The sequence below is a fragment of the Etheostoma spectabile genome, chromosome 5 (assembly GCF_008692095.1).
Source record: "Etheostoma spectabile isolate EspeVRDwgs_2016 chromosome 5, UIUC_Espe_1.0, whole genome shotgun sequence".
NCBI lineage: Eukaryota > Metazoa > Chordata > Actinopteri > Perciformes > Percidae > Etheostoma > Etheostoma spectabile.
In genome coordinates, this window is record NC_045737.1 from 16,775,792 (window position 1) to 16,787,005 (window position 11,214).

General features: G+C 42.1%; 3 protein-coding genes across 6 annotated transcripts in view; 1 reads left to right on the forward strand and 2 right to left on the reverse strand.

The window, feature by feature from the left end:
- The window catches only part of LOC116690296 (coiled-coil domain-containing protein 60), a 34,892-nt gene extending 30,735 nt beyond the window's left edge, over positions 1–4,157 (reverse strand). For 3 of the 4 annotated variants that reach the window (XR_004332224.1, XM_032517130.1, XM_032517128.1), the window contains exon 1: positions 1,421–1,793. Coding sequence is in view for 3 of the 4 variants with exons in the window: in XM_032517130.1 (XP_032373021.1) it covers positions 1,421–1,675 (255 nt within the window). In the remaining variant the exon portion in view is untranslated. Of the gene's footprint in view, positions 1–1,420; positions 1,794–3,908 lie in introns of those variants that run through there. The other variant, XM_032517129.1, reaches the window with a different exon arrangement.
- A 1,195-nt stretch (positions 4,158–5,352) lies between these two features.
- si:dkey-1k23.3 (heat shock protein 67B1) lies at positions 5,353–7,841 on the forward strand. The gene is made up of 4 exons (XM_032515910.1): positions 5,353–5,751; positions 6,123–6,186; positions 6,418–6,538; positions 7,320–7,841. Exons 1-4 carry the CDS (start codon positions 5,385–5,387, stop codon positions 7,839–7,841), a joined length of 1,074 nt encoding a protein of 357 aa, XP_032371801.1. The 5' UTR covers positions 5,353–5,384.
- An 858-nt stretch (positions 7,842–8,699) lies between these two features.
- The window catches only part of hspb8 (heat shock protein b8), a 9,969-nt gene continuing 7,454 nt past the window's right edge, over positions 8,700–11,214 (reverse strand). Inside the window, exon 3 of the mRNA XM_032517132.1 lies at positions 8,700–9,955. Within this exon, the coding sequence (XP_032373023.1) occupies positions 9,781–9,955 (175 nt within the window). The 3' untranslated portion in view covers positions 8,700–9,780. The remainder of the gene's footprint in view (positions 9,956–11,214) is intronic.

Sequence of the window (11,214 nt, forward strand, 5' to 3'; positions counted from 1 at the left end):
AAAGCATTGTAAATGCAATAACAGAGCAGGAAACTGCAGAAGATGAGATTGCCTTGTTTACCCTCCTTGGGGATTTAAAGTGTATACGGGGCGATTCCGGTTCACTGTAGCCATAAAGAGAATGGATTGGCAACAGGCATGGCTTAACCAATTCTGCGAAAACATTTCTTCGACCAATACCACCGTTTTATGTTAGATCGAGGTTTAAGCATCACTCCAAATTATTTCTGACTCATTGTTGGCTGCAATAACTTGTAAAACGGCTTTTTCAAAAAATACATTTCCATACATAAGCCACCCCATTTGCATGTGTCAGTTTTGATATGGACCACGTCTCTCTATTTTCCAGCCAGCCTCAGTGACTGAGCCAGCCCCACAATAACTATGATGAATCCAGTGTCCACAGGAACAAACCAGCCATTTGACACTTAATCACCCATGATGCATTAGCTGCTAATACCCCCTGGTTACATGGCGGGCTGTTTGAAGCCTCATGATTCGCTGTGGCTAGCCTCTGCTGAGCCCTCCCCTGAGCATAGGTGACTGTTATCCTTGCACAATTGGCAATGTCTTACTTCAAATGCATTTGTTAGTGGTAACAGGCTTTGGGGGAGCAGCCACAACGTCTGTGTTACCGATTATGAAAGCTGACTCTGGAGGGCCCACCGGGCCTTCAAAACTACATCTGAGATCCTCTTCACCTCAAATCGCACAGTGAGGATGATTCAAGTAAACTGGGCTATGGGTGTGTGTCCCATAATGTGACTTCATTTTCGAAAAATTGTTTTTATCTGGGCTAGAACTTTCGATTTGTGACACACTTGATGTGCTTGAGGGCGGTATGTGTCTATTAAAGAGCAAATGGTCTTGGATGGGACTGCTCTGTGTAGCCCGGGGAGGGGGGCAGCTTAGGTTACTGATGAATGAGAGGTATAAGCACTGCCATGAAATCAAAGGGATCCCAAACATATATACAGAATGAAATGGAAATATAACTTGAGAGAGGCATTAGCAGTTCAAGGTAGTAAAAGCAGAACAGATCATGTGAAGACCCTCAGCTGCCAGAAAGGATGGGATCAATCAGAAATTGTAAAAATGTGTGTGTATGTGTGTGTGTGTGCGTATGTGAAAGAAAGAGAGAGAGAGAGAGAGAGAGAGAGAGAGAGAGAGAGAGAGACTAGGTTCCTTCAATTTTTTGGGAGGTGAAATGAATAAACTGCAAGCCATCTTTGAAGTTAATCCTGATGCAAGGCATCCACATGATTTGGTAATGATGTGTTTACAGGGGATGGGAATGTAAAGTCATCTGAGAGAAAGTTTTTATCAAGCCTCGTTCCATTACACACAAAGAAGACAAACAAAACAATATGTATTGAATTTGAGTGAAAGTGTGCCGTTTTTAGGATAATAACTGAAATACCGTTTCCACATGTTGTCCCACATTGCCGCGGATCATTGGTTGAGTATCCAGATGTGAGGGTGCCTCACTCGACCTCCAGGGCGCATGCCACCGGCTCAGCTGCAGCTTTCGGCGGTCCTGATTCTCCCGGGAGTCCGACTCCTTCCGAACCGGACGCCCGGTATTAGCCCGCGCACGACGAGTCTGCTCACAAACGAGGTCAGGCTTTACTGTACCCAAACGTAACGGATCCAGCGTGGAATTTCGATTAATCATGAGTCTGTGAATGAAGAAGTAAATTCAAACTGTAAAGAAACAGTGATATATCACAGGCTAAAGTGTACAAACATGTCGACAAACTTTGGCTCCACGCGTTTTTGCCCTGCGACCTCTGTTTCCCATGGTAACGGCCAATGACGCTCAGCCTACAAGGAAGTAAGAGTCATGTGGCCAACAGTATGTGGACACTCCTATTACCACAGTAAAATGCCCTATATAAATTATCATGGATTCTGCAGCCCCATGAATATATTAACACTTGAGTCCTTCGTTTGGTTGGTTTATAATAAATGAGTTTGTGGTTGGCAGTTGATTATATGCAGAATGTGATTTTAACCACTTTATTATGAAGGACTAACAGGTGGATGAAAGTCTGACTAGTTGGTGTGATACAGAGGCGTAGTGGAATCACGACCTAGTAGTATAAAAAAGTTTTAGGCCTAAGCCTAATGCTTTGTTTTAGGCTGAGGTGTTTGATATAGTAGTGTTTTAGGCTAATCATTTCACAATTAATTAAAAAAATTGCCACACAAAAGCAAAATGGCTACATTTTGAACTGTGTTAAAATTACACATTTAAATGGCATAATATTGTTTTTATAGTAAAACAGAGGTCACATTTTTGACAGTAGCACTGTAAGTGGTGGAGGGCAACGGCGCTCCCTATGGACTCTAATCCAGAGGAGGTGTTTGTAGTTATAGTAGTGTGGCTCCAGCATAGTATTCTTACTACCTACTGTAAAATATTAATGTCAGATTTAAGTCTTAATTAAGACTTAAATCTGACATTAATGTTTTTTAAACTCAGTTCTGACCAAATGTAGTTACTGCATTCTGTAAAGCAATTTAAGGCCGCCCCAGCTTGCATCAACCACAGGGCTCCAAAATAAAACATAAAAATGACTAGGAGCACTGTAGCCCCTGACTAAAACAGAAAATTTAGGCGCGCACAATTTAAATCGACCTGCAATGCAATTTTTCTCTTTTGCCCCATGTTAACTGTTTTACTAATAAATGCTTTGGTAATAAATACAGAAACCACAATGCGCTGTTTGATTTTAGTTTACAGTCACATTTTAATTGGATGGTGCTGAAAAAATTGCACATTCAGAAATGTAAACCAAGTATAATTGTCAGTGTCCTTATTGCCTCATACAGGCTCTCCCTCTCTCCTCTCTTTCTCTTTTTTTGTTTACAATAAAATAATCATATCTAAGGTGTTTAAACTTATCTAGGCTAACTAACTATTTAACACCCAGTGTGGGAAATATTGAGTGATGAGGGAGCCTGAGAGAGGGGAGCTGAGAACACTCACACAAGCACTATTTGTTTTTACGTAGACCTATGTGTATTTTTTTTCATAGCTAGCAGTCTCCGCTCTCTGTTGTCACATTTCTACCTCTCTCACCCAAGTGATGAAGCAGTACAGCAACGTGTGGTCATTATACTCAAAACCGAGATTAATGCTGCGTTCCAGGCAACCAGTAGGCCTAACTCATATTTTCACATTTTTCATGAAAGTGCCCTGGAACGGCAGTCAAACCCTTAAGTTACTAGTTGTGAACTAGTTGTACTCCCAGTTACAGTTTTGACATCACACGCACATAGACAACAATGGCGACCCCTGTTGATTCTGTAGCCTATAGACGCCGGTGATTGACAGTGAGAAATGGAAATAAATAGACATAAATAGGCAACGTAAAGTAATTCTGCACATTGTAATAAAAACAGTGCACATGCAATTGTGTAGTACTACAGGTTATGTTTATTAAATGAAGTCCAAAATATGTATAGGCCCTACTAGAAATCGCTAGTATCAGCTAACGCTAGCTAACGTCAACGGTAGGTAGCTGCTAGCTAGCTAACGCTAACGCTAGCTAGAAGGGTTTGTGGTGACTTTGCCTAGAACGCTACCAAGTCGTGAGTCATGACTTAAAGTCGTAAATTACAGGCTAAAAATATAAAGGTAAATATGGTGCAAAATGTGAGAGCGCGTAGATGTGATGTGAGCACTTGTAGAATATGATTTGAAAGCTTGTGGAAAATAATCTGTACTCGTATTCCTTTTTTTCACTTCAGTCACTTTTTCAGTACAACCACAATTCTTAGATTACAACCTCTCGAATCTGTCGCTGCAGTGTGCTCTCTTGCATCACACAGCGGCGAATCTGCGCCCTCGACTCGCCTCACTTCTTGCGATACATTTGGTGTGAAACTAATTTGTAGCCTACCTGTGGAGCTCTGAGCCAACAGGACGGCCGGGGACAGCAGGGTTTCTGTCGCCAGATGAGGAACAACTCTGTCCGGTTTATTTATGTAGCATGAAAGCTAGCGTAACTAGTATGCAACCCGCTTCTAAATACTGTAAATACCTTTTAAAATATGCACTAAACACTTTTAACACTCAAACTGAAACACTGGCGGTAAACTCCAGGTTCTGCAGCCACGGACAGACCGCCATCAGTGGGGCTCGGCCAGCGTGGAGACATTGCTGGAAAGCTTCGCTGCCAGGGGCGTAAAGTGGGGGGCTCCTTCCTTACTTCCTACCCATTTATCATTTTGGTACTCGGCCTTTATTTGACCTTAACAACATACCTGTAAAGTTTTGTGACTGCCTCTTGAACGGTTATGTTTGAGTAATTTGTCAATGATCTCACCAATAAAGTTGAATCTTTCGTACCCAGTTTTTCCAAATTGTATTTTCCCACTATAGTTTTGAAAAGTAGCATGCACTGTGGGCATGTGTGCCTTTAATACGAACAGAATGGATATTGATGATTGAAACAGAGGAACCGACTCCAGCAGCAGCAGCAGCAGCAGCAGAGAAACCCACTTCAACCTCTCACAACATATCCTACAGACAGAATCTGTGGGTGAGGCATCACACAAAGTGTCAGAAACATCTGTTCAGTCTGTTTTGTGCTCCAGTGGACAGAATGCCAAGATATCAGGGCACGCAGCTCTTAAAATGAAACACTGACAAGTCTGTCACACTTGATAAAAGAGGGAACAATAATAATCCTGTTGAAACTGCCGAGCGAAAGAAAAATGGAGTGGAAGGGAGCTTTGTACAGTCAACACACACACATGCCTCAGAAACATTTCAGATAACACAAAACAGATCATTTTGTGTCCTTCGCAGGCTATAGCAGAGGTATTTTATGCTCCAGACAAGCCACTGTGTCCTTTGAGGGGTGAAACACAAGTGGAAGAGACACTTTCACTGGCTCATGACAACACTGAGCAGCCCAGTCACCACTGACAGAATAGAGTTCACTGGGATGTGAGAAGTACTGTCTTCAGGCAACAGATGCAACAGTTCAAACATAAATTAGCCTCAGCCAACTGCTAGCTATTTGCCATAGCGCCCTTAAAAGTTAAAAATACAACTAATTAGTCTGCTGCCTTCTTCAGGCCAGCAAGAGGTAACAGCCTCCACACCCATCACCCCATGCCCACTCGCTCTTCTCATGGGATCGGCATGAGTGCTTAATAAGTGCTAAAATAGACAAGAGCCGTATATAAGGCTCCTCAAGGATTTCTCCGTCTCACCACCCTTAACTTTCCTTTATCATTCCCTTACTCAATAAGGAGATTTTAATTGCCAAAATTTCAGTGAGCCAACCCCGAGGATCGAAAAGTTACTTGCTGACTATCATCAAAAAAGGGCTGCCTGTTTTTCTGTGTGTAATTTTAGTTCTTGAATCATGAGCGAACAGGCCAAAACAGAGCTGTCATGCAGTGAGTACGATGGGGCAGCCTCTTGGTACCCCCTGAGGAAATGGTGGCAGTCCAGCAGGCTTTTCATTCAAGATGTTGGCCTGCCGCCTTTCCTGGAGCCAGGAGACCCTCGGTGGATGGATGTGGACCGGCTCCAGAGGAGTCTGGCAGCCTGCTCCTGGCCAGGGTACATACCCGCTCCACTGTTTGTGCCCTACATCTCTGGGTCGATGCATCATCCCAGCCAGAAGATTTGCAAGGAGCTGTACAAGTGGAGGGTCAGCCTGGAAGTGGCTCACTTCTTTCCCTCAGAGATTTCTCTCAGCGTCAGGGACGGACTCCTGGAGGTTGGAGGTACAGTGTTGGCTTACACTTCTCTTGATTAAACAGCTGTAAAATATCACTTTATTAACATTGTTAATTACTTTTACACGCAGGATAGTTGCTACTCTTAGTAGAGTATTGATAACCTTTTCCTTATCTAGTATTATCTCACAGTCACAGTAAAAAGACTTCTTTTACAGTTCACAGAATAAACCACGCAAAGCTAAACACTGAAAAAAAGGAAACTATATGTAAAAAAATTAGAAAGCTGCTTAAATTATGTGCTCAGGGAAATCACAGCTTTGTGGTAGAAATTAATTTCTGCGTTGAGCGGTTTCTCTGTGTTGCTTTAGTCCTCGGTGTCCTTATATTCTTCCCCATAAATGGTAATCCATTCCCAGGGAAACACGAGGAGAGGCCGGATGAGCATGGATTTATTGCCAGATGTTTTTCAAGGAAATACAGGTATGTACCATGTACAGTTAAGTAAACACTGAGATTAACGGGAGATGATGACACACCCAAAATTTAAGCCACCCTAAACAAAGTTTGTTGCCAAGAATGTAGCATTCTTTATTTTCTTTTTCTTTTTTACAGTATCCAATCTCTAAAATTCTCACTTATCTGAAAAAATTAAAAAATTAAATAGGCACTTTGTATGCTGATACATTGTTAACAGGATCCTGTTGTTTTCAGACTCCCAGCAGAGATTGATGCTACCAAAATCGTATCCACACTTTCTGTTGATGGTATCCTGTCTGTGGAGGCTCCAATTTCCGAAACCGCCATTCCTACTGCCATTATCATTCCCATAAAGGTGATCACAACTGGGAAGACTATTTCCATTTAAAGTAACAGTTTGATATTTTAGTTGATATGCTTATTTGCTTTCTTGGCAAGAGTGAGACGAGAAGATCAACACCACTTGTACCACAATGTAAGCTGCTACAGGCAGCAGCCAGTTAGCATAGCATAAAGACTACAACAGCGGGAAACAGCTGGTCTGGCTCTGTCTGAAGGCCTCCCAGTACCTGTAAAGCTCACAGATGAAAATGTTACATCATTTTTTTAATCCACACAAAAAAAAGTTGCAAGGGTTATGTGCTGGACTTTTTCTTGATCGAGAGCAGCTGTCACAATTAAAGCTGCAACTATAGGTTTTACTTACTTACTTTTGTATTTGTTTTGATAACAATACAAGATATAACTTTAGAGGTGTTGGTAGGTGAATTAAGGACACAGCCAGGCGAGCTCTTTCTACGTTTCCAGTCGTTATGTTAGCTAAGCTAAGCTAACCATCTGCTGGCAATTTACGAGACAGACATGACAGTGGTTTGGATCGTTTTATCCAACTCTCAGCAAAAAACAAATTTCCCAAAATGTCAAGCCATTGCTTTATACTGGAGATTTTCAAAACAAGTTCTGAACAATATCTGCTGATTGCATCTACTTAAATATCCCTCTTGAGTTTCACGTTATGAAAGGAAAAGCATGCAAGTTCAGTGTTCAAGTGTTCAAGGCATAAAAGCTGAGCTAGTTAACCTTTAATCATTTCATTTGACTAATGGCAATTTCTACATATTTATGCACAAAACCAGGTGGAGCTGGATGTGACTGGAGAAAAAAAGGAGAAAGAAGCGTCTGATACAGAGCCAGGTAGCTGCAGAGCACCAGAGACCCCATGTTTTCCATCTCCAGAGGATGATGGGGAAGAGTGTGCACTAAAGGATCTTGGTGATCAGGCCCACCCTGGCAGCGCCACAGCTGGGCTTCAGCAGCATGAAGAGAGGAGGGACCAGGAGGGAGAGACCCACGAAAAGCCAGCTGGCGATTACCACCCTTCAACACCTGGAGATGGAGAAGGCACAGAGAATCTTCAAGATTCTTCTAAGCACCATGAAGCCCAGGAAATCCAAGAAGACCCAGGCACAGATCCGTCCAAACAGCCAGAGCACAAAGATCCAGTGGTGGGTGGCGAGATCCAGGTAATGGCAGGCTCAGGGGGGGCTGCTGAGGAGATCACCCATGCCGAGGAGATGGCGCTGAGAAAAAGTCCACCAAGCGAGGTCCCAAGCCAGGACCTGGAGGCCCCCGACATAAAACAAGAACACACTGAGTAGAAACACAAATATTGTTGCACACACCACGTTTTGACAAAATGCTGAAACAGCCTGCAAGGCTTGCCTTGCACCAGTTCTACATATGCATTTTAGTCAGTAAATATAATAGCTATATAATCTTGCTGTCCTTGGAGCTCCAATAAAGCAATGGCATGTGACAATGTTAAATACTGTGTTGATGTTACTCGTTACTTCTACATGTTTTGCCCTTCTCTCAATCATAAAATGAATGTGGGAATTTGCACCTATTCATGAATAAGTGATCACATTTATAGCCACCTCTGAAAATATAAGTGTGACATTTAAAAAGTAAGAGGTTTTGACATTAGTCAGATACTATGCATTTGCACAGCTGTGCATTGGTCACTTCTACATGAGTAACTTGCCCAATTACGCGGTTTCTAGTGCAGCACAAGTCCACACATCATCAAATACCAATAAATACAGTTCATGTAAGCTGGCACATCACACAAAGCAACACATTTGAACATCCAAAACTGTGGAGACCTTGTCGTTTCGTGTGACTCCAGTTTGGAAACTTTTTCAAACTGATCATCCCTTTTGATTGATTCCAGTACACATAAAAGATTACATTATTTTGCATCACACAACATGCAAAGGAACTGCCCCAATTTGTGTATTTGCATATAAAAGCTCTGGCAGTGCTGCCTCCATGTGTTCGGGCCATTCTGCAGCACACAGCAGTGCCAATTTAAGCCAGAACTAAACCCTCCGCTAATCTGTTGGCCAATTCCTTCTGTTATCCAACAACAACACCACCTACTCCCTGGATCCCTGGTATCAGGCCAGTGAGTGGCACTGTTCTCAATAAAAGACACAGATGTTAAGACACACTGGGAGATTGGCTGGACATTTTTATTGCATCAGCCAATACAAAGACATAGACAGAAAAAGGCAGCAAACAAAACGTCTTTGGCAAACAAGTCAGTCTGTCCGCTCCAAACAGCATGCAGCCATCTTCCTGAATGCTCAGATAGAAAAGAAACAAATGAAAACCATATTGCAAAACCTGGAACACTTCAGATTCATATTTATAATGAATTGGCACATATTGAAGTATATTTACAATACACTCTGGTAGAATACAGTATTAATGCACACAATTCAATCTAATGAAATCACAAAAGGTAACTCACTTTCGTTTCTTGTCAGTTTATGTGACATTCATTAACTCAAAAGATAAACAACTGTTGCACTGAAGGAAGTCAAGGCACTCAAGTAAATAAAGGCACATTTGTCTTTTTTTTACCAAGGAAATCACGTACAATACAATGGATGCAATGTTCAGCAAAATGAATTACATACATATTAACTTACTGATTATTGAAAATGCTATGACATGTAATGTATCAGTGGCCCAACAGCTGTTGCATAACCTCAAGATATACCCATATATAATATTAAAGCTGCACAAACAAACACACCGAGGGCTCCGCCAGCTGTAACTGTAGCATTTGTGATCTTTAAAAAAAATCATCGTCATTTAAAAACACTAACCGCAGTTCTGAAGATATATATATGAAATTGTATGTTTATCAAACCTGCGGGTCTGTAATCATTTTGTAACAAAATACACAATGAAGTTAAAAATAGACTTATTAAGTTTCTTCTGGACATTGGAATTTTGGGTTTACATCTAACAAGAAAGAGAAATGGTACCCGAATGTCATTTGGGCAATAGGGCAAATCTGTAGCATCTGTGTCAGTAGGGAGAGGATGCTTTTCACCACTCTGCTTGTTATACATAACTTTTCTTTCTGCAGCTTTAATAAGGACATCAAACAGGACTTACCTATTTGCCTTTTACACATTTGTATGCCAGGTGTCTAACAACATGAAGCTGAAGGCCACACATTTCGTATCAAACTTGTAATTAATTGTGCAGGATGATTTGTTATGTTTTTGAGGAGGTGGAGGTTTAGACCAAAGGGGCCTCTTCGAGCTTGAGGGCCTCCACCTCCTGTGTGTCTCCACCCTGGGAGCCCTCGTTGCTGAAGAGGTAATACGGAGGCGTCTGCCGGGCTTCGATGATGAGGACGCCCTCGGGGGACAAGGAAGCGAAAACGGTCTGAGCGTCCACATCTATCGGGATCCTGATGAAACAGAGGCGAAGAGGGGTGAGAAAGGTAGAGGTTTTTTTTTCAAGCGTAGACGTTTAGGTGTTTAGAGTAGTATAAGTTTACTTGGTAGAAAGTGCGAGAGACGAAATAAGGAGAACGGCGAGGAGAAACTGTTCACTTCCTGCTTGGAGGGCATGCAAAACAGTGACCTTTTCCTCCGTAAGAGCCGCCATGCAAACATTGTTAAATGCTGGGATTTTTTATTGACACTTTCACAATACCAATAAACAGACTTCAGTCGAGGGATTACAGCGCTGAAAAAAATAAAAAATAAAAAAAAAGTGTGGGTTTGGGATTTTGACTTTTATTAAAAAACGTTCACCCCTTGGCTAGCACTCATTCTAGACTCTATCGCACACCCAGGAGATGAACTGAAAGCTATCGGGAGTTTCCGGCTCTGCAACAAAGACGTGGGAGAGAAAACACAGTGGAGCAGGGTGTGAGGTAAAAATGAAACCTTATTTCAATTAAGGAGAGTGCCTGTCTGGAAGAAGTTGAACACCTGTGATTTTCCATCGATGTATACCGTACTTATCTGGTGCTCACATCTGTCATATGGACAACAGCTAATTTTGTGTCTGGCATTTGTTTTTGAATCTTCACTGAACTTCTTGACACTTCTCATGCTGAAAGTGTTATATTGCCAGAGAAAAAAAGGAGGAGGGGGGGGTAATTGGCTTTCAAACCCTGCAGGTAGATTAAAGCTGAGGTTTTACTTCCACAAAACTGTACATTTGCTTTAGGTACAATGAGATTTAATGATGTTATGTTATCAAACTAATTGGAGTTTATTAGTCAAGATAATTTCAAGTTTAGAAATAAATAAATCATACACATCGCTTTGGAATGAAAGTCCTCCAAAACCTGCAGTAAAGGCAAACGCAGAGATCCAGGCAAACTCGGTTCTTTGTCCAGACGGTGTGGCCAAATATGGGTATTGTAGGTTTTCTGTGTGAGCAGCCAAGCGTGTCTGGGAGATAATATAAACACCAGGCTGCCCTGTTCAGACAAGGAGACTGTGGGTTTCCTCTCCATTTGATTAGACGGGACCTTCCACTGGCTTCCCACTCCACTGAGAAATACAAGCCGGAAGGGAATGAAAACCTTCACCACACTGAAGCAGACAGTCAGAGAGCTCAGGCCTGGTCTATTTGTGTTGCTAAATATCACATACAGCGTCTCATTGACCTCTACAGATCCACTGCAACAACAACCTCCAACCACCCCCCCCC

What these genes read in the sequence shown, in the direction of transcription:
- si:dkey-1k23.3 (XM_032515910.1), top strand. Translation starts at nt 5,385, where the DNA reads ATGAGCGAACAGGCCAAAACAGAGCTGTCATGCAGTGAGTACGATGGG. An exon ending in CGGACTCCTGGAGGTTGGAG is followed by an intron (nt 5,752 to 6,122) that starts GTACAGTGTTGG and finishes ATCCATTCCCAG; the next exon opens with GGAAACACGAGGAGAGGCCG. An exon ending in TGTTTTTCAAGGAAATACAG is followed by an intron (nt 6,187 to 6,417) that starts GTATGTACCATG and finishes TGTTGTTTTCAG; the next exon opens with ACTCCCAGCAGAGATTGATG.